General features: G+C 48.1%; 1 protein-coding gene across 1 annotated transcript in view; it reads left to right on the plus strand.

Annotated features, from left to right (window-relative positions):
- The window catches only part of LOC142074982 (high affinity cAMP-specific and IBMX-insensitive 3',5'-cyclic phosphodiesterase 8B-like), a 198296-nt gene that overhangs the window by 161317 nt on the left and 13909 nt on the right, over positions 1–23070 (plus strand). Inside the window, 3 exon segments of the mRNA XM_075135982.1 lie at positions 1924–2011; positions 21999–22034; positions 22632–22709. Of these exon segments, the coding sequence (XP_074992083.1) occupies positions 1924–2011; positions 21999–22034; positions 22632–22709 (202 nt within the window).

Genomic DNA, 23070 nt, shown 5'->3' on the forward strand with positions numbered 1-23070 from the left:
TCGTCTGCCTCCTCTTCCTGGCTAGGTGGTCTATAACAGACCCCCAGCAGGATATCTGCCTTGTTGGCCTTCCCCCTCATCCTTACCCACAAGCACTCGACCTCGTCATCACTACTATCGAGCTCTAGACAGTCGAAGCATTCCCTAACATACAGGGCTACTCCACCGCCTCTCCTTCCTCGCCTGTTCCTTCTGAAAAGCTTATAGCCGTCCATTGCAGCACTCCAATCGTGCGACTCATCCCACCACGTTTCCGTGATGGCGACTAAGTCATAGCTACCCCGCTGCACAATGGCTTCCAGCTCCTCCTGTTTGCCGCCCATGCTGCGTGCATTGGTATAGATGCACTTGAGCTGGGCTATCGATTTCTCCCCCAACATTGGCGTGCGGTCCCTAGGCTCTTCTCTAGAGAGCCTGGTTTTATCCCCGTCCCCCTTCGAATCTAGTTTAAAGCCCTCTCGATGAGCCCGGCCAACTCACACGCGAGAATCCTTTTCCCCCTGGGAGACAGCTGAACTCCGTCCGTCGCCAGCAGGCCCGGTGCCGTGTAAACCTCCCCGTGGTCAAAGAAGCCAAAATTCTGCCGATGGCACCAGCCCCTAAGCCACGTGTTGATCCGATGAGTTTTCCTGTTCCCTTCAGTATTCCTCCCCGCCACTAAAGGGATCGAGGAAAACACTACCTGTGCTCCCGATCCTTCCACCAATAGCCCCAGTGCCCTGAAGTCCCTTTTGATCCCTTCGGGACTTCTCTCTGCAACCTCATCACTGCCAGCCTGTATAACCAGTAGCGGGTAGTAATCAGAGGGCTGTACCAGACTAGGGAGCTTCCTAGTAATGTCCTTAACCCAGGCCCCAGGGAGGCAGCAGACTTCCCTGTGGGATGGGTCTGGCCTGCATATTGGGCCCTCCATCCCCCTCAGAAGGGAATCACCTGTGACAATTACCCTCCTTTTTTTCTTAGCGGAGGCAGTCGTAATGCATGGGGTTGACTGCCTCGCCTTGGGCAACCCCCTGGATGGGCCTTCATCTGCGTCCTCGTTTGTCTGGCCCTCAAGTTCCAGAGCCCCGTATCTGTTCTGTAAGGGCAGCTGGGAAGGTTGAGGTGAGGGAGGCCGGGCAGGGATTCGCCTGGCGCCCTGAGCAGGGACCTGTGTCCATTCCCCTCTGTTGCTTGGGTCCCCTCCTTCTGCCTGGTGGCAAGAGGGCAGGGGATCCTCCGCTTCTTGTGGAGCCTCCATCTGCTGCCCTTGCCTCAGGGATGGTAGGGTGTGGCTCCACCAATCTATCTCCCTCTCACACTCCCTGATACTCCTTAACCTCTCCACTTCCTCCTTCAGCTCTGCCACCAGGCTGAGCAGATCATCCACCTGGTCACACCTCACACAGGCGTTGTCTCTGCTGCCCTCCTGTACAAGGGACAGGCTCAGGCATTCCCTGCAGCCGGAGACCTGGACAGATGTATGTTTGCGTAGGGGCTCGGTCTGAGTCGCCACATTCCTTCTGGCGATGGCTTTCGGCCGAGTGGAAACCATGGCTAGGTCCTCTTCTGGGAGGGTGATGACCACTAGTTGAGCTAGCCTCTAGAGCCTAGAGCGGGGGCTGCGCCCTGTCCGCTCGCCTTCCCTGCACGATCTGCCTGCGCAAACTGCCGTGCAAACTGCCGTGCAAACTGCCGCGCCGCGCCACGCCACGCCCTTCTGCTGCGCCACGTCCTGTTTGCCCGCCCTGTTCGCCGCACTCCCTGGGGGCTGCTCTTGTATGTGAGGGGGTTTGGCCGCCGTCCCTCCTGTCCCCGCCCACGCTGAGTCAGAGCTGCTGCTCGTCAGGAGTTCCCTCCTCCGGCTCGGGGGAGGGGCTGGGGCACCCTCTTGCTCCCTGCGCTTTTGCCTTCGCGGTTTTTGCCGCGGTTTTGCCGCTTCAGGAAGGGTCCCCCGGTGCGATCCTCTGCTCCGGAGTCCTTCACCTCATTGGCTTCCTTGCCTATAGCATGAAATCCATGGTTGCAACCTGTGAGTTTGTCCTGGTTTCGGCTGGGATAGAGTTAATTTTCTTCCTAGTAGTTGGTATAGTGCTGTGTTTTGGATTTAGTATGAGAAGAATGTTGATAACACACTGATGTTTTAGGTGTTGCTAAGTGGTGTTTACAGTGGTCAAGGACTTTTCAGCTTCCCATGCCCTGCCAGGTGCACAAGAAGCTGGGAGGGAGCACAGCCGGGACAGCTGACCCAACTGGCCAAAGAGATATTCCATACCATATGACGTCATGCTCAGTACATAAACTGGGAGTTGGTCAGGGAGAGGCGATCGCTTCTTGGGGACAGGCTGGACATCAGTCGGCAGGTGGTGAGCAATTGCATTGTGCATCACTCATTTTGTATATTCTACCATTATTATTGTTATTATTATTTTCCCTTCCTCTTCTGTTCTATTAAACTGTCTTTATCTCAATCCACGAATTTTACTTTTTTTCCGATTCTCTCCCCCATCCCACTGGGGGTGGGGGAGTGAGCGAGCGGCTGTGTGGTGTTTGGCTGCCTGCCGGGTTAAACCACAACAGAGTTAAAAGGAGAGTACGGCAAGGTTGTGTCCACATCATTTTGTGACACAGCATGCTACAGGGTCCTTACAGGGATTATTCAGGAAAAAAAGGAAAGGAATTATACAAATTCTCTTTTCCATCATTCTTGCACCCCTTACATCTTTTTTTCCTTTTTGCTATCATGGGGAGAAAGGGAAGAGGGTGAACGGGAAAGACAAGAGAACAGAAAGGCAAAAAAACAAAATTCAGGAGTGACTTACTGAGGTGAATGAGAAGAAAAAAAAGAGGGGGAAATCCTGCACTCATGTTCCACATAAATCTTCTTCGAGGGACTGTAAGGAACCACTCACCCCCAGAAAACCGATTTTAAAAGCTTAAACACCTCTCTTGTAATCATGCTGGAACTCTCAGAGAAATCATCTCATCCAAACAGAGTAAGATTGAGGAAGCTCATCAGATATGGTACAGTGACACAAAGCATCTGAGCTGCTCGTTCTGGTCCCAAACTGGAGCTTCTCTCAGAGCCCTTGGATATACCTCTCTCTACTGCACAACTGGCAGAAAACCTTGGCACAGTCCTCTAAATGCTCTACTAAAAAAAAAAAAAACCAAACCACATTTCAGTTCTGAATACTTCTCTTACCCCTTCTGCAGGCATGACCTGAAAGAGTCATGTAAAGTAAGTTATGAGGGCAGTTACACAGTTAATTTTGAACTGATATGTTCTTAAGAGGAGAAACACCACCTCTTGTAAATTTATGAATGTGCAAACACTGGACTCTATCCTACCAGGTCTCAATTCACCAAGGCAGCATTAATCATTACCTAGGCTTCAGCACACGGGAATAGTCACATGAAAGTCAATCCCCATTCATAAATCTTTGCTGTAAGAACACTTACTACACTCTCAGATGTGTGTTTTTTGTTTTGTTGTTTTTTTTTTTCCCCTGCATAAATCTAACATACTTAATCTTTGTATGTGATAAATCTGGCACAGAAATCCACGAAGGTTCCTACACAGTGATCTCTAATCATACTGTGATATCCCTTACGGAGACTGTCGGTAATGCAAAGAATATGTCTACATTTTTTAATGTCAAACAATGTATAATAATGTAAGGATGTTTGTAAGTCTGCATACAGTGTCTGAATGCTGAGATCAAGCATAATTATGGTGATGCAGTGAAACATTAAACATTTGCATCAAAATTTGAATTGTGCCAGCTTTTACTGCCCTGTAACTAAATAAATAGTTTGTTTGATTTCCTTTTAGCCTTCCATAAAGAATTATCTTTGGCTTGAAAAGAAACCTAATATTTGCAGCAGGCCTTGAGGGGGGTCGGCTCCCCCCCGGCAGGTACTTGCTGTCCAGAGCCACAGCCTCGCACCTGCCTGTCAAAGGCTGCTGGCTCATGAGCGCAGCCCAGCACAGAAGGTCATGGAGCCACAAAGTGTATGTCAGTACGCAAACTGACAGCGCTGCAGTGTGGGTTCCTGAGCCAGAAGCCAGGTGGACGTCCTACATAAAGCCTGAATCTCAACAGACCCATGCGCTCACCATTTAGTGCAGTGTTGGAAAAGAAAGAATTTAGGCTGGTCTCAGGGTTTATCTCACAATGTACCAATCCTTCAAGGAAATCAGGGGAGGGGAATGGCAGCCTGAAAGCTTCATGAACTGCACTGCCACCATCATCTGGATAGGACAAAATGGCTCAGCAAGATGTGGAAGCTCAGCACTATATATTCTGGATGTTCCTAATGGGCTGAGACCTCCTGGCCGCAAGAAGCTGTAGTTGAAACGCTGACCTCTCAACACTTGTATGTGGCTCTTTGCCTGAAAGGAAGCCAAGTCAAACCCAAACTATTGGGCTTATTCAAGCCCCACCATGAGGAAAAGTCAAGCAGCACCCTGTTGCACTCTAAGCAATCTACAGTGCCTGCAGGCACATGATCAACTTGCCCAGCTGCTGTGTTGTCAAGGAAGAGGTAAGTTCCTTTTTCAGGAATGTACTGATATCAAACAACAGATGAAAGCAAGGGACTGCCTTTCAGCAGAACCTGAGGATGACTTCTGGGGGGTCTAAATGAATAGATGGGGTAGGTTACTAGCTCTGAAACCGAAGAACAGAAGTGTCTGTGAGGGACTTGCCTGTATTTGGGACTTTGCTCTATATTATCCTTTGATAAGGTCTCATTTTACCCCAGTGCAGCACATCTGCAATGCATCAGGAGTAGGGGAATGGGAAAATGGCTACATCTCAGAAAAAGCTCTAACTATGGTCTTATCTCAACTCCAGTTGCAGGCAGAGTGCTATTAACTGTCTAATTCCTCAGTCCCCAAAAACATTCCTTTCCATCTCACGAATGCAGAAAGCCTACACAGCTAGACATTTGCTCTCCTTTCCCTGACAACTTTTCCAACAGGATGGTGCACTACGTTTGAAAATGCTGCAGTGAACTGAGAATTACAAATACAGGGGGTACCGTAAAAATAACCGAATTAAATTCAATAGCTAATTTAAAACCCCAGGAGCCACTGTATCAACACTATATTTCCATTAATTCAATAACAAACTTAATTTTAATTTTCATCAAGCCTTCATGGATTTTTAGTCTATCCCACTAACTGCTGCAGAAAATGAATCCTTCATGAAAAATTCAGGTTGAGCTTGAGCAGCCACGTAGGAGTTGTGTTTTCTGTTTGGTTGAACCTCTCTTTGCCACCAGAGGGTGCAAACCTGCAGTGTCCAAATGTGGATCAGGGTTAATACCATCACATTAGTACTGCTACAAAAATAACTGTAAGAATTCTTATGAATATAGTATAGATATTCTTATACCTCACCATCACTGCCCATCTAAAATGGAAAAAAAAAACCACAAAAAAACCCAAAAAAATACACAAAAAACCCAAAACAAAACTTCAAGACACTGTTTGAATATTCCATGCAATGCGAGAGCATCCAGCACTCTACTACAGGCAGGAGAGATTTCCACCACAGAAGTGAAACAGAATAATTACCTAGTTCTGTTGGATGTACCTTGTTTTTTCCCTTATGGACCTTAAAGCTCCACAGACCATGTTTTCTGTTAGGCTGTGATCTTTAACCTTTGTGGTAGATCTCTACATCTGTTGAGAACCCTTCAAAGGCTATATTCCCTGGGATCACCAGATGTGTAAGGCTTCCCAGACCTATAGCTCATTGCATTAGGGCTTTATTTACCAATAACTGCTCATGAATCAACACTAAAAAGCATGAATTGAAGGTGCTATCCAAAAGTGCCAGTACAGTGCCAGTAGTATAGAGAATATGAATGTGGCCTTGTACACTAAAATTTGATTCTTAAGCTTGCTTGCTTCAGCAGTGTATTGGGTTTACGTGGCAAGGTTTTGGTAGCGGAGGAGGGGGCTACAGGGGTGGCTTCTGTGAGAAGATGCCAGAAGCTGCCTCCATGTCCGACAGAGCCAGTGCCAGCCGGCAACAAGATGAACCTGCTGCTGGCCAAAGCTGAGCCAATCAGCGACGGTGGTAGCGCCTCTGTGATAACATATTTAAGAAGGGGAAAAAACTGCTGTGCAAGAGCAGCTGGAAGAGAGGAGTGACCATATGTGAGAGAAACAACTCTGCAGACACCAAGGTCAGTGAAGAAGGAGGGGGAGGAGGTGCTCCAGGCGCTGGAGCAGAGATTCCCCTGCAGCCAGTGGTGAAGACCATGGTGAGGCAGGCTGTCCCCCTGCAGCCCATGGAGGTTAATGGTGGAGCAGATATCCACTCTGCAGCCCATGGAGGACCCCACGCCAGAGCAGGTGGATGCATCCTGAAGGAAGCTGTGACCCCGTGGAGAGCCCACGCTGGAGCAGGCTCCTGGCAGGACCTGTGACCCCTCAGGGGACCCACGCTTGAGCAGTCTGTTCCTGAAGGACTGCACCCCGTGGAAAGGACCCACGCTGGAGCAGTTTGTGAAGAACTGCAGCCCGTGGGAAGGACCCACGTTGGAGAAGTTCGTGGAGGACTATCTCCCGTGGGAGGGACCCCACGCTGGAGCAGGGGAAGAGTGTGAGGAGGAAGGAGCGGCAGAGACAACGTGTGATGAACTGACCGCAACCCTCATTCCCTGTCCCCCTGCACTGCTCGGGGGGAGGAGGTAGAGAAAAACAGGAATAAAGTTGAGCCTTTTAAAACATTTCCGCTCGAAATGTTTTAAACTGACATCATCTTAGGACTAAAACATGCATTTCAGTATTAGCAGCAAAGTATCATTTACAGTAGCAAGATTTTTAAAAGTGCTCAGGCTAGAGTGCAAGAGATTTTTTTAACAGAAGCAGTGCTAAAGTTACATGTATTTCTTTTTAATTCATTAATAAAACCTCACAGTTGTTATTGTTTCATTTACAGCTGCTTTGATGTTGATTTGAAAGTGAGATACACTTTGATGTTTTTCTATGATATACACACAGCTGAAAGACTGGTACAGGGAAGTGTAGGTGTGATACTCTTAATGCAAGCTAATCAGTACAAAACAATTAAAAACTTGCAGCCATCTGAAAAAAGCAGCAGTAGGAATATAGATAAAAGTCCTTTTGTTTTCTGTTTATCATCGCTCCGTGCATTGGGCTGCTTGTGGTGGGTTGACTCTGGCTGGATGCCAGGTGCCCACCAAAGCCGCTCTATCACTCCCCTCCTCAGCTGAACAGGGGAGAGAAAATATAACGAAAGGCTTGTGGGTCGAGATAAGGACAGGGAGATTACTCACCAATTACCGTTACGGGCAAAACAGACTCCACTCGGGGAAAGTAATTTATTACCCATTAACAATGGAGTAGGATAATAAGAAATAAGAACAAATCTTAAAACACCTTCCCCCCACCCCTCCCTTCTTCCCAGGCTCAACTTTATTCCTGTTTTTCTCTACCTCCTCCCCCCGAGCAGTGCAGGGGGACGGGGAATGAGGGTTGCGGTCAGTTCATCACACGTTGTCTCTGCCGCTCCTTCCTCCTCACACTCTTCCCCTGCTCCAGCGTGGGGTCCCTCCCACGGGAGATAGTCCTCCACGAACTTCTCCAACGTGGGTCCTTCCCACGGGCTGCAGTTCTTCACAAACTGCTCCAGCGTGGGTCCTTTCCACGGGGTGCAGTCCTTCAGGAACAGACTGCTCAAGCGTGGGTCCCCTGAGGGGTCACAGGTCCTGCCAGGAGCCTGCTCCAGCGTGGGCTCTCCACGGGGTCACAGCTTCCTTCAGGATGCATCCACCTGCTCTGGCGTGGGGTCCTCCATGGGCTGCAGAGTGGATATCTGCTCCACCATTAACCTCCATGGGCTGCAGGGGGACAGCCTGCCTCACCATGGTCTTCACCACTGGCTGCAGGGGAATCTCTGCTCCAGCGCCTGGAGCACCTCCTCCCCCTCCTTCTTCACTGACCTTGGTGTCTGCAGAGTTGTTTCTCTCACATATGGTCACTCCTCTCTTCCAGCTGCTCTTGCACAGCAGTTTTTTCCCCTTCTTAAATATGTTATCACAGAGGCGCTACCACCGTCGCTGATTGGCTCAGCTTTGGCCAGCAGCAGGTTCATCTTGTTGCCGGCTGGCACTGGCTCTGTCGGACATGGAGGCAGCTTCTGGCATCTTCTCACAGAAGCCACCCCTGTAGCCCCCTCCTCCGCTACCAAAACCTTGCCACGTAAACCCAATACACTGCTGAAGCAAGCAAGCTTAAGAATCAAATTTTAGTGTACAAGGCCACATTCATATTCTCTATACTACTGGCACTGTACTGGCACTTTTGGATAGCACCTTCAATTCATGCTTTTTAGTGTTGATTCATGAGCAGTTATTGGTAAATAAAGCCCTAATGCAATGAGCTATAGGTCTGGGAAGCCTTACACATCTGGTGATCCCAGGGAATATAGCCTTTGAAGGGTTCTCAACAGATGTAGAGATCTACCACAAAGGTTAAAGATCACAGCCTAACAGAAAACATGGTCTGTGGAGCTTTAAGGTCCATAAGGGAAAAAACAAGGTACATCCAACAGAACTAGGTAATTATTCTGTTTCACTTCTGTGGTGGAAATCTCTCCTGCCTGTAGTAGAGTGCTGGATGCTCTCGCATTGCATGGAATATTCAAACAGTGTCTTGAAGTTTTGTTTTGGGTTTTTTGTGTATTTTTTTGGGTTTTTTTGTGGTTTTTTTTTTCCATTTTAGATGGGCAGTGATGGTGAGGTATAAGAATATCTATACTATATTCATAAGAATTCTTACAGTTATTTTTGTAGCAGTACTAATGTGATGGTATTAACCCTGATCCACATTTGGACACTGCAGGTTTGCACCCTCTGGTGGCAAAGAGAGGTTCAACCAAACAGAAAACACAACTCCTACGTGGCTGCTCAAGCTCAACCTGAATTTTTCATGAAGGATTCATTTTCTGCAGCAGTTAGTGGGATAGACTAAAAATCCATGAAGGCTTGATGAAAATTAAAATTAAGTTTGTTATTGAATTAATGGAAATATAGTGTTGATACAGTGGCTCCTGGGGTTTTAAATTAGCTATTGAATTTAATTCGGTTATTTTTACGGTACCCCCTGTATTTGTAATTCTCAGTTCACTGCAGCATTTTCAAACGTAGTGCACCATCCTGTTGGAAAAGTTGTCAGGGAAAGGAGAGCAAATGTCTAGCTGTGTAGGCTTTCTGCATTCGTGAGATGGAAAGGAATGTTTTTGGGGACTGAGGAATTAGACAGTTAATAGCACTCTGCCTGCAACTGGAGTTGAGATAAGACCATAGTTAGAGCTTTTTCTGAGATGTAGCCATTTTCCCATTCCCCTACTCCTGATGCATTGCAGATGTGCTGCACTGGGGTAAAATGAGACCTTATCAAAGGATAATATAGAGCAAAGTCCCAAATACAGGCAAGTCCCTCACAGACACTTCTGTTCTTCGGTTTCAGAGCTAGTAACCTACCCCATCTATTCATTTAGACCCCCCAGAAGTCATCCTCAGGTTCTGCTGAAAGGCAGTCCCTTGCTTTCATCTGTTGTTTGATATCAGTACATTCCTGAAAAAGGAACTTACCTCTTCCTTGACAACACAGCAGCTGGGCAAGTTGATCATGTGCCTGCAGGCACTGTAGATTGCTTAGAGTGCAACAGGGTGCTGCTTGACTTTTCCTCATGGTGGGGCTTGAATAAGCCCAATAGTTTGGGTTTGACTTGGCTTCCTTTCAGGCAAAGAGCCACATACAAGTGTTGAGAGGTCAGCGTTTCAACTACAGCTTCTTGCGGCCAGGAGGTCTCAGCCCATTAGGAACATCCAGAATATATAGTGCTGAGCTTCCACATCTTGCTGAGCCATTTTGTCCTATCCAGATGATGGTGGCAGTGCAGTTCATGAAGCTTTCAGGCTGCCATTCCCCTCCCCTGATTTCCTTGAAGGATTGGTACATTGTGAGATAAACCCTGAGACCAGCCTAAATTCTTTCTTTTCCAACACTGCACTAAATGGTGAGCGCATGGGTCTGTTGAGATTCAGGCTTTATGTAGGACGTCCACCTGGCTTCTGGCTCAGGAACCCACACTGCAGCGCTGTCAGTTTGCGTACTGACATACACTTTGTGGCTCCATGACCTTCTGTGCTGGGCTGCGCTCATGAGCCAGCAGCCTTTGACAGGCAGGTGCGAGGCTGTGGCTCTGGACAGCAAGTACCTGCCGGGGGGGAGCCGACCCCCCTCAAGGCCTGCTGCAAATATTAGGTTTCTTTTCAAGCCAAAGATAATTCTTTATGGAAGGCTAAAAGGAAATCAAACAAACTATTTATTTAGTTACAGGGCAGTAAAAGCTGGCACAATTCAAATTTTGATGCAAATGTTTAATGTTTCACTGCATCACCATAATTATGCTTGATCTCAGCATTCAGACACTGTATGCAGACTTACAAACATCCTTACATTATTATACATTGTTTGACATTAAAAAATGTAGACATATTCTTTGCATTACCGACAGTCTCCGTAAGGGATATCACAGTATGATTAGAGATCACTGTGTAGGAACCTTCGTGGATTTCTGTGCCAGATTTATCACATACAAAGATTAAGTATGTTAGATTTATGCAGGGGAAAAAAAAAAACAACAAAACAAAAAACACACATCTGAGAGTGTAGTAAGTGTTCTTACAGCAAAGATTTATGAATGGGGATTGACTTTCATGTGACTATTCCCGTGTGCTGAAGCCTAGGTAATGATTAATGCTGCCTTGGTGAATTGAGACCTGGTAGGATAGAGTCCAGTGTTTGCACATTCATAAATTTACAAGAGGTGGTGTTTCTCCTCTTAAGAACATATCAGTTCAAAATTAACTGTGTAACTGCCCTCATAACTTACTTTACATGACTCTTTCAGGTCATGCCTGCAGAAGGGGTAAGAGAAGTATTCAGAACTGAAATGTGGTTTGGTTTTTTTTTTTTTTAGTAGAGCATTTAGAGGACTGTGCCAAGGTTTTCTGCCAGTTGTGCAGTAGAGAGAGGTATATCCAAGGGCTCTGAGAGAAGCTCCAGTTTGGGACCAGAACGAGCAGCTCAGATGCTTTGTGTCACTGTACCATATCTGATGAGCTTCCTCAATCTTACTCTGTTTGGATGAGATGATTTCTCTGAGAGTTCCAGCATGATTACAAGAGAGGTGTTTAAGCTTTTAAAATCGGTTTTCTGGGGGTGAGTGGTTCCTTACAGTCCCTCGAAGAAGATTTATGTGGAACATGAGTGCAGGATTTCCCCCTCTTTTTTTTCTTCTCATTCACCTCAGTAAGTCACTCCTGAATTTTGTTTTTTTGCCTTTCTGTTCTCTTGTCTTTCCCGTTCACCCTCTTCCCTTTCTCCCCATGATAGCAAAAAGGAAAAAAAGATGTAAGGGGTGCAAGAATGATGGAAAAGAGAATTTGTATAATTCCTTTCCTTTTTTTCCTGAATAATCCCTGTAAGGACCCTGTAGCATGCTGTGTCACAAAATGATGTGGACACAACCTTGCCGTACTCTCCTTTTAACTCTGTTGTGGTTTAACCCGGCAGGCAGCCAAACACCACACAGCCGCTCGCTCACTCCCCCACCCCCAGTGGGATGGGGGAGAGAATCGGAAAAAAAGTAAAATTCGTGGATTGAGATAAAGACAGTTTAATAGAACAGAAGAGGAAGGGAAAATAATAATAACAATAATAATGGTAGAATATACAAAATGAGTGATGCACAATGCAATTGCTCACCACCTGCCGACTGATGTCCAGCCTGTCCCCAAGAAGCGATCGCCTCTCCCTGACCAACTCCCAGTTTATGTACTGAGCATGACGTCATATGGTATGGAATATCTCTTTGGCCAGTTGGGTCAGCTGTCCCGGCTGTGCTCCCTCCCAGCTTCTTGTGCACCTGGCAGGGCATGGGAAGCTGAAAAGTCCTTGACCACTGTAAACACCACTTAGCAACACCTAAAACATCAGTGTGTTATCAACATTCTTCTCATACTAAATCCAAAACACAGCACTATACCAACTACTAGGAAGAAAATTAACTCTATCCCAGCCGAAACCAGGACAAACTCACAGGTTGCAACCATGGATTTCATGCTATAGGCAAGGAAGCCAATGAGGTGAAGGACTCCGGAGCAGAGGATCGCACCGGGGGACCCTTCCTGAAGCGGCAAAACCGCGGCAAAAACCGCGAAGGCAAAAGCGCAGGGAGCAAGAGGGTGCCCCAGCCCCTCCCCCGAGCCGGAGGAGGGAACTCCTGACGAGCAGCAGCTCTGACTCAGCGTGGGCGGGGACAGGAGGGACGGCGGCCAAACCCCCTCACATACAAGAGCAGCCCCCAGGGAGTGCGGCGAACAGGGCGGGCAAACAGGACGTGGCGCAGCAGAAGGGCGTGGCGTGGCGTGGCGCGGCGCGGCAGTTTGCACGGCAGTTTGCACGGCAGTTTGCGCAGGCAGATCGTGCAGGGAAGGCGAGCGGACAGGGCGCAGCCCCCGCTCTAGGCTCTAGAGGCTAGCTCAACTAGTGGTCATCACCCTCCCAGAAGAGGACCTAGCCATGGTTTCCACTCGGCCGAAAGCCATCGCCAGAAGGAATGTGGCGACTCAGACCGAGCCCCTACGCAAACATACATCTGTCCAGGTCTCCGGCTGCAGGGAATGCCTGAGCCTGTCCCTTGTACAGGAGGGCAGCAGAGACAACGCCTGTGTGAGGTGTGACCAGGTGGATGATCTGCTCAGCCTGGTGGCAGAGCTGAAGGAGGAAGTGGAGAGGTTAAGGAGTATCAGGGAGTGTGAGAGGGAGATATAGATTGGTGGAGCCACACCCTACCATCCCTGAGGCAAGGGCAGCAGATGGAGGCTCCACAAGAAGCGGAGGATCCCCTGCCCTCTTGCCACCAGGCAGAAGGAGGGGACCCAAGCAACAGAGGGGAATGGACACAGGTCCCTGCTCAGGGCGCCAGGCGAATCCCTGCCCGGCCTCCCTCACCTCAACCTTCCCAGCTGCCCTTACAGAACAGATACGGGGCTCTGGAACTTGAGGGCCAGACAAACGAGGACGCAGATGAAGGCCCATCCAGGGGGTTGCCCAAGGCGAGGCAGTCAACCCCATGCATTACGACTGCCTCCGCTAAGAAAAAAAGGAGGGTAATTGTCACAGGTGATTCCCTTCTGAGGGGGATGGAGGGCCCAATATGCAGGCCAGACCCATCCCACAGGGAAGTCTGCTGCCTCCCTGGGGCCTGGGTTAAGGACATTACTAGGAAGCTCCCTAGTCTGGTACAGCCCTCTGATTACTACCCGCTACTGGTTATACAGGCTGGCAGTGATGAGGTTGCAGAGAGAAGTCCCGAAGGGATCAAAAGGGACTTCAGGGCACTGGGGCTATTGGTGGAAGGATCGGGAGCACAGGTAGTGTTTTCCTCGATCCCTTTAGTGGCGGGGAGGAATACTGAAGGGAACAGGAAAACTCATCGGATCAACACGTGGCTTAGGGGCTGGTGCCATCGGCAGAATTTTGGCTTCTTTGACCACGGGGAGGTTTACACGGCACCGGGCCTGCTGGCGACGGACGGAGTTCAGCTGTCTCCCAGGGGGAAAAGGATTCTCGCGTGTGAGTTGGCCGGGCTCATCGAGAGGGCTTTAAACTAGATTCGAAGGGGGACGGGGATAAAACCAGGCTCTCTAGAGAAGAGCCTAGGGACCGCACGCCAATGTTGGGGGAGAAATCGATAGCCCAGCTCAAGTGCATCTATACCAATGCACGCAGCATGGGCGGCAAACAGGAGGAGCTGGAAGCCATTGTGCAGCGGGGTAGCTATGACTTAGTCGCCATCACGGAAACGTGGTGGGATGAGTCGCACGATTGGAGTGCTGCAATGGACGGCTATAAGCTTTTCAGAAGGAACAGGCGAGGAAGGAGAGGCGGTGGAGTAGCCCTGTATGTTAGGGAATGCTTCGACTGTCTAGAGCTCGATAGTAGTGATGACGAGGTCGAGTGCTTGTGGGTAAGGATGAGGGGGAAGGCCAACAAGGCAGATATCCTGCTGGGGGTCTGTTATAGACCACCTAGCCAGGAAGAGGAGGCAGACGAAATATTCTACCAGAGGCTGGCAGAAGTCTCCCAGTCGCTAGCCCTTGTTCTCGTGGGGGACTTCAACTTTCCGGATGTCTGCTGGAAATACCACACGGCAGAGAGGAAACAGTCGAGGAGGTTCCTGGAGTGTGTGGAAGATAACTTCCTGACGCAGCTGGTAAGCGAGCCCACCAGGGGAGATGCCTCGCTTGACCTGCTGTTCACAAACAGAGAAGGACTGGTGGGAGATGTGGTGGTCGGAGGCCGTCTTGGGCTTAGTGACCATGAAATGATAAAATTCTCAATACTTAGTGAAGTAAGGAGGGGGGCCAGCAAAACCGCTACCATGGACTTCCGGAGGGCGGATTTTGGCCTGCTCAGGACACTGGTCGAGAGGGTCCCTTGGGAGACGGTCCTGAAGGGCAAAGGGGTCCAGGAAGGCTGGACGTTCTTCAAGAAGGAAGTCTTAAAGGCGCAGGAGCGGGCTGTCCCCATGTGCCGCAAGAAGAACGGGCGGGGAAGACGACCGGCCTGGCTGAACGGGGAGCTCTGGCTGGGACTCAGGAAAAAAAGGAGAGTTTACCACCTTTGGAAGAAGGGCCAGGCAACTCAAGCAGAGTACAGGGATCTCGTTAGGTCGTGCAGAGTGGAAATTAGAAAGGCAAAAGCCCAGCTAGAACTCAACCTGGCCACTGTCGTGAGAGACAACAAAAAACGATTTTACAAGTATATTAATGTCCTGGGTTTGGCTGGGATAGGGTTAAATTTCTTCCTAGTGCTGTGTTTTGGATTTAGTATGAGGAGAATGTTGATAACACCCTGATGTTTTCAGTTGTTGCTAAGTGCCCTCCTAGTCCAAGGACAGCTCCCATGCCTACTGACTGAACTAGGTACACAAGATGGGAGGGAACATAGCCAGGACAGTCGGCCCAGCTGGCTAATGGGGTATTCCATACCATGTGACATCATGCTCAGTATATGAATGGTAGGCGTGATCCAGGAAGTACCGATCGCTACTTGGTTATCGGTCAGCGCGGGTGGTGAGCAATTGCATTGTGCATCACTCATTTTGTATATTCTATCATTATCATTATTATTTTCCCTTTTCTGTTCTATTAAACTGTCTTTATCTCAACCCACGAGTTTTTCTCACTCTTACCCTTCCGATTCTCTCCCCGTCCCACTGTGGGGGGCGGGGGGAGTGAGTGAGCGGCTGCGTGGTATTTGGCTGCCTGCCAGATTAAACCATGACAGTCCTTTTTGGCGCCCAACGTGGGGCTCGAAGGGTTGAGATAACGATAGATCTGACCCCAGAGAGAGATCTGACAAAAGTGTGTTAAGGCAAAATTGTTATAAGCATTCGTTATATTGATTGGTCACAATGTTGATGTATTGGCTGTCAAAGTTGTGGGGCTGGCTCTCAATGTTGGGTCATGTAATACCTTGCTTGCAGTATATGTTCCCGTTTGTGCTGTTTATCATTATTCGGAACTGGGCCAAGATAATCATTTTGCTGCTGTTTTATGAGGTGATAAAATCATTGGTCACAAGTCTAATCTGGTATCTGTACTCACCACTGCCGTCATTTCTGTACCTCGGGAACCACCTCTTAGAAACTGTTACTAATTGTACCTTTTTCTCCTCGGAGAATGAATTTAAGGGGGAGACAGGATGGGACACTTTCTCCCACTTGTTCATCTTCCCTTCCATATCGTCAGAAACTCCTTTTTCTTCTATCCTTTTCATGAAGATGTCCACAATATTCCCTGAGAATTTTGAATATCCTTGGGATGTTCAAACAAGCATGTTCGTATTGCTATGTATCCTGAATGTGGTTCAGGCAACAGTCACCGTAGCTTCTCCAACCCCTGCAACAGGCACTGCAGCCACTCAAACTCCGGCAACGGTCACTACAGTTACTCCAACCCCCATGACAAGCACTGCAGCTACCCAAACCCCAGCAACAGGCACTACAGCTGAACCAGAGGACCAACCCTTGCTGGTATCCGTTGCCCCTGTACAGAAGAGGAAATCTTGGAAGCGGAGGTCAGATCGTTTAGAAAAGGATGATGGAAGAGCAGGGCCATCACGAGGAGAGGAGGAGGAAGAGGAAGAACTCATAAACGAGACAGAAACCACCCGATCCCTATCCCTGAGTGAGCTGCGAGATATGCGGAAAGATTTCAGCTGTCATCCAGGCGAGCATATTGTTACCTGGCTGCTCCGATGCTGGGATAACGGGGCCAGTAGCCTGGAACTAGAGGGGAAGGAAGCCAAACAGCTGGGATCCCTTGCTCGGGAAGGGGGCATTGACAAAGCAATTGGACAAGGGACACAGGTCCTCAGCCTCTGGAGGCGACTGCTGTCAGGCATGAAGGAAAGGTATCCCTTCAAGGAAGATGTTATATGTCACCCAAGCAAATGGACCACTATGGAGAGAGGTATCCAGTACCTGAGAGAACTAGGCGTGCTGGAGGTAGTTTATAGTGACCTGGACGATGTCCGAACACCCAAAGATCCAGATGGAGTCCAGTGCACGCGACCCATGTGGCGGAAATTAGTACGGAGCGCACCAGCGTCATATGCCAGTTCGTTGGCAGTACTGTCCTGGATAGAGGAAGTAGCACCAACGGTAGATGACATGATTAGCAATCTCTGGGAATACGAAGAAAGTGTCTCCTCCTCCCTTGTCTCAGCTGTGGAGAAACTGTCCCATGAGGTCCAGCAACTCAAAGACGACAGATCCTATTCTCCACCTGTACGGACCAGTATCTCAGCCATTAGGAGTCAGTGTTCTTCTGCTCAAGAGAGAGGATATAGAAAGTACACACCACGGGGCACCCTGTGGTGCTACCTGCGTGACCACGGAGAGGACATGAGGCAGTGGGATGGAAAACCTACCTTCACCCTAGAGGCACGTGTACGTGAGTGGCAAGGAAAAACAATCACACAAGGGGGTTCTCCCAGGAAAAATGCTGCTCCAGTTTTCAGGAAAAACCTGTCTCATGACGGTCCAGTTTCCAGTGAACAGTTCCCCAGACAGAGTAGAAGGGCTGATCTTACTTTGGATTGTAACGAAGGAATTCTTAACTCGCGTTTGCAGGAAGTGAGAAACGGATACTATGACCAGGACTAGAGGGGCCCTGCCTCCGGCCAGGTGGAGGAAAGGGACAACCGGGTTTATTGGACTGTGTGGATTTGATGGCCTGGCACATCAGACCCACAGGAGTATAAGGCTCCAGTAGACACTGGTGCACAGTGTACCCTGATGCCATCAAACTATAAAGGGGCAGAACCCATTTGTATTTCTGGAGTGACAGGGGGATCCCAAGAGTTAACTGTGTTGGAGGCCGAAGTGAGCCTAACCGGGAAGGAGTGGCAGAAGCACCCCATTGTGACTGGCCCAGAGGCTCCGTGCATCCTTGGCATAGACTACCTCAGGAGAGGGTATTTCAAGGACCCAAAAGGGTACCGGTGGGCTTTTGGTATAGCTGCCCTGGAGACGGAGGAAATTAAACAGCTGTCCACCTTGCCCGGTCTCTCAGAGGATCCTTCTGTTGTGGGGTTTTTGAAGGTCCAAGAACAACAGGTACCAATCGCTACCACAACAGTTCACCGGCGACAATATCACACCAACCGAGACTCCCTGATCCCCATCCATGAGCTGATTCGTCGACTGGAGAGCCAAGGAGTGATCAGCAAGACTCGCTCACCCTTTAACAGTCCCATATGGCCAGTGTGAAAGTCCAATGGAGAGTGGAGACTAAAAGTAGACTATCGTGGCCTGAACGAAGTCACGCTGCCACTGAGTGCTGCCGTTCCGGACATGCTAGAACTTCAATACGAACTGGAGTCAAAGGCAGCCAAGTGGTACGCCACAAATGATATCGCTAATTTGTTCTTCTCCATCCCTTTGGCAGCAGAGTGCAGGCCACAGTTTGCTTTCACTTGGAGGGGCGTCCAGTACACCTGGAACCGACTGCCCCAGGGGTGGAAACACAGCCCTACCATTTGCCATGGACTGATCCACACCGCACTGGAACAGGGTGAGGCTCCAGAACACCTGCAATACATTGATGACATCATAGCATGGGGCAACACAGCAGAAGAAGCTTTTGAGAAAGGGGAGAGAATAATCCAAATCCTTCTGAAGGCCGGTTTTGCCATAAAACAAAGGAAGGTCAAGGGACCTGCACAGGAGATCCAGTTTTTAGGAATAAAATGGCAAGATGGACGTCGTCAGATCCCAATGGATGTGATCAACAAAATAACAGCCATGTCCCCAGCAACTAGCAAAAAGGAAACACAAGCTTTCTTAGGCGTTGTGGGTTTTTGGAGAATGCATATTCCAGATCACAGCTTGATTCTAAGCCCCCTCTATCAAGTGACCAGGAAGAAGAAGGATTTCAAATGGGGCCCTGAGCAACAACAAGCCTTTGAACAAATTAAACAGGAGATAGTTCAGGCAGTAGCCCTTGGGCCAGTCCGGGCAGGACAAGATGTGAAGAATGTGCTCTACACTGCAGCCGGGGAGAATGGCCCTACCTGGAGCCTCTGGCAGAAAGCACCAGGGGAGACTCGAGGTCGACCCTTAGGGTTCTGGAGTCGGGGATACAGAGGATCCGAGGCCCGCTACACTCCAACTGAGAAGGAGATATTGGCAGCATATGAAGGGGTTCAAGCTGCTTTGGAAGTGGTTGGTACTGAAGCACAGCTCCTCCTGGCACCCCGACTGCCGGTGCTGGGCTGGATGTTCAAAGGGAGGGTCCCCTCTACACATCATGCAACCGATGCTACGTGGAGTAAGTGGGTCGCACTGATCACACAACGGGCCCGAATAGGAAACCCCAGTCGCCCAGGAATCTTGGAGGTGATCACGAACTGGCCACAAGGCAAAGATTTTGGCATATCCCCAGAGGAGGAGGTGATGCGTGCTGAAGAGGCCCCACCGTATAATAAACTACCAGAAAATGAGAAGCAATATGCCCTGTTCACTGATGGGTCCTGTCGCCTTGTGGGAAAACATCGGAGGTGGAAAGCTGCTGTATGGAGTCCTATCGGACAAGTCGCAGAAACTGCTGAAGGAGAAGTTGAGTAGACTCAGTTTGCAGAGGTAAAAGCCATCCAGCTGGCCTTGGACATTGCTGAACGAGAAAAATGGCCAGTACTTTATCTCTGTACTGACTCATGGATGGTGGCAAATGCCCTGTGGGGGTGGTTGCAGCAGTGGAAGCAGAACAACTGGCAGCGCAGAGGTAAACCCATCTGGGCTGCCGCATTGTGGCAAGATATTGCTGCCCGGGTAGAGAACCTGGCTGTAAAAGTACGTTGCGTAGATGCTCACGTGCCCAAGAGTCGGGCCACTGAAGAACACCAAAACAACCAGCAGGTGGACCAGGCTGCTAAGATTGAAGTGGCTCAGGTGGATCTGGACTGACAACATAAGGGTGAATTATTTATAGCTTGGTGGTCCCATGATACCTCAGGCCATCAAGGAAGAGATGCAACATACAGATGGGCTCGTGATCGAGGGGTGGACTTGACTATGGACACTATTGCACAGTTTACCCATGAATGTGAAACATGCGCTGCAATCAAACAAGCCAAGCGAGTAAAGCCTCTCTGGTATGGAGGACGATGGTTGAAATATAAATATTGGGAGGCCTGGCAGATTGATTATATCACACTCCCACAAACCCGCCACGGCAAACGCTATGTGCTCACCATGGTGGAAGGAACCACCGGATGGCTGGAAACATATCCCATGCTCCATGCCACCACCCAGAACACCATCCCGGGCCTTGAAAAGCAAGTCCTATGGCGACATGGCACCCCAGAAAGAATTGAGTCAGACAACGGGACTCACTTCCGAAACACCCTCATAGACACCTGGGCCAAAGAGCATGGCATTGAGTGGGTCTATCACATCCCCTACCATGCACCAGCCTCTGGGAAGATCGAACGATACAATGGACTGCTAAAAACTACACTGAGAGCAATGGGTGGTGGGACATTCAAGCATTGGGATACACATTTAGCAGAAGCCACCTGGTTAGTCAACACCAGGGGATCTGCCAATCGAGGTGGCCCTGTCCAATCAAAACCCTTACGTACTGTAGATGGAGAGAAAGTCCCTGTTGTGCACATAAGAAATATGCTGGGGAAGACAGTCTGGGTTACTCCTGCCTCTGGCAAGGGAAAACCCATCCGTGGGATTGCTTTTGCTCAAGGACCTGGGTGCACTTGGTGGGTGATGCGAAAGGATGGGGAAGTCCGGTGTGTACCTCAAGGGGATTTGATTTTGGGTGAAAATAGCCAATGAACTGAATTGTACGATGTCAATTGTTATATGATATTGTATATCATTATTTCTGTGGTTGCTATCAATGGTACAGCAGTGAAAATCACCCAGATTAACGAAGAATGAACTAACTCCAATGAAACCGAGCAAAGTGCAACGATGATAGAACTGGACGAGCGCAGCAGTACCGCAATGAGAACTGGCTTCAGGATGCAACAGCCCAACACCACACACCATCTCTCTGGTCCTGAAAGACTGTTATGACAGATGGAGCCCAAAGTCATGGACTAAATGAACTCAGTCGACATTTTAAAGGGATAGTCCATAGACTAAGGGAATGATAGCTGTGTGTGCATATATATAATGTGTATATAAAAAGAAAGATAGTGGTGTTTAATTGAAATGTGTCGAAAAATGTGAGACCTAAGCACAATGTAAATGGTATAGAATAAGGGGTGGATACTGTCCTGGTTTTGGCTGGGATAGGGTTACATTTCTTCCTAGTGCTGTGTTTTGGATTTAGTATGAGGAGAATGTTGATAACACACTGATGTTTTCAGTTGTTGCTAAGTGCCCTCCTAGTCCAAGGACAGCTCCCATGCCTACTGACTGAGCTAGGTACACAAGATGGGAGGGAACATAATCAGGACAGCCGGCCCAGCTGGCTAATGGGGTATTCCATACCATGTGATGTCATGCTCAGTATATGAACGATAGGCGTGATCCAGGAAGTACCGATTGCTACTTGGTTATTGGTCAGCGCAGGTGGTGAGCAATTGCATTGTGCGTCACTCATTTTGTATATTCTATCATTATTATTATTATTTTCCCTCTTCTGTTCTATTAAACTGTCTTTATCTCAACCCACGAGTTTTTCTCACTCTTACCCTTCCGATTCTCTCCCTGTCCCACTGGGGGGCGGGGGAAGTGAGTGAGCGGCTGCATGGTATTTGGCTGCCTGCCAGATTAAACCACGACAATGAATAAAATAATTTAACATGCAGTAGTTATGCCCAGCTCTTAGGTGTTGACAGAGGAAAATGCTTTCAGTTTCTCTAGTCTGGACTACAATAAAATAAAAAGTCCCCAGCTTTCTTGTAAATTTGTGATGAAGAAAAGATTTAAGACAGAAACTGTATTTCAGTCATTTTTAAGATTGATATATTTTTAATTCTGGAGGATTGTAAACTAACATTTTGTTTTGTTAAAGACAGGCTGCATATGTTCTGTCTTGTAACATGGTTATGTAAGTTTGTCCTTAGGTTAAGAATATCAATTTTATTATATTTCTGATTCTTCCCACAGTGGTTATCTCCTTTTGAAAGTTTTTTGGGGTCTCTGATCTTTGAGTGGCATTTCATATACGCTGGGTATAGAGACTCTTGCAAAGAGGTGCATAGATGCAGGGTTGCTGTTTTTAAACATAAGGGAGAATGCAGACTGTAATGTTTTGGAGGAAAATGGAATTTTACAGAATCCTTTTTTCTTTTTTTTTTTTGAGGCTCTGTCTAGGCATTTCATCCGGCTTTTGCATTTGTCTGGATGTGATGATTTCTCTTGCTTTAGCAAATGGCAGGTTCAAGAATGACAGCTTGGTGCATGGTTAATTTTCACAGCAACTGAATTGATTGTTTATAATCATTCTCAGTATGTTGGATTTTTCTTAAACACAGGGTACGAACAATTATTGCAATTAAAAGCAAAGCTACCTGAGTATGAAGATGGTGGAATTGTGCTTGGGCTGGAAGAGTGTAGACTGAGATGGGATTTTTCTCACTTGGCTAAATTTCTTGGCAGTTAAACTCGGGCTTGTTCAGTGGTTGGTGGAGAGCAAAAGGGACTTGCAGGAGGGGTTCAACCCACCTGCCTGAGACATCTCTCCTAAAGCAGGATCTTTGACAACTACCTTAGACAAAGACAGCCTGAAAGACTGCTGCTTTTAGGCAGCTGAAGTTAGTTGAAGCAAGTCCCCTGTTCCATAAGTTGTCTTGCCTTTCTTGTGAAACAACTTTCCAGGTGACCTTAGACAAGATAGACACTGAGTCCCTTGTTCTGATGTGTAGAGATTACAGTATTTCCCCCACTTATGTGGTATTGTTAAGATCATTTAATTAAATGTTCAGAATTTTGGATGGAGATGCCTCTGTAGAGGCATTTATTACTTGATGCATTTTTAAAGCTTTTGTTTTGTATTTACAGAATCCTATTCCTTCAAATGCAAGAACAGAAGGAAAGACTCAACTGATGTTAAGTCAATAACATCTCAAAGTAGTGATGGTAAGAAAGTAGAAAACTGTCAAGAATGAGGTTAGAAATAAAGAACAGACTTGCCCTAGGCAATAAAAATGCAGAATGAAAGGGGAACCAGACAGATTCACAGCTAATTAAACAGATTACTCCAAATTTTTATAACTTCTGTAAAATTTCTTTATTCTGAATTGCAAAGCAGCGCCCCAGATGAGTACCAGCATCACTATATGATGCATGGCAGTGTGCAGTGCCTTCACAGAGAGGAGGAGTAGCTGTGCCACAGGATGGGGGGCAGCCTGTTAAGAGTGTGTGGTGAAGCATTAGTTCTGTCTCTCTTGGAAAGCTGCAGCTTGTGCTCCTGAACCAGTATTTTGGTTTCATTAGTGTG

Source organism: Calonectris borealis, chromosome W (genome assembly GCF_964195595.1).
Source record: "Calonectris borealis chromosome W, bCalBor7.hap1.2, whole genome shotgun sequence".
Classification (NCBI taxonomy): domain Eukaryota; kingdom Metazoa; phylum Chordata; class Aves; order Procellariiformes; family Procellariidae; genus Calonectris; species Calonectris borealis.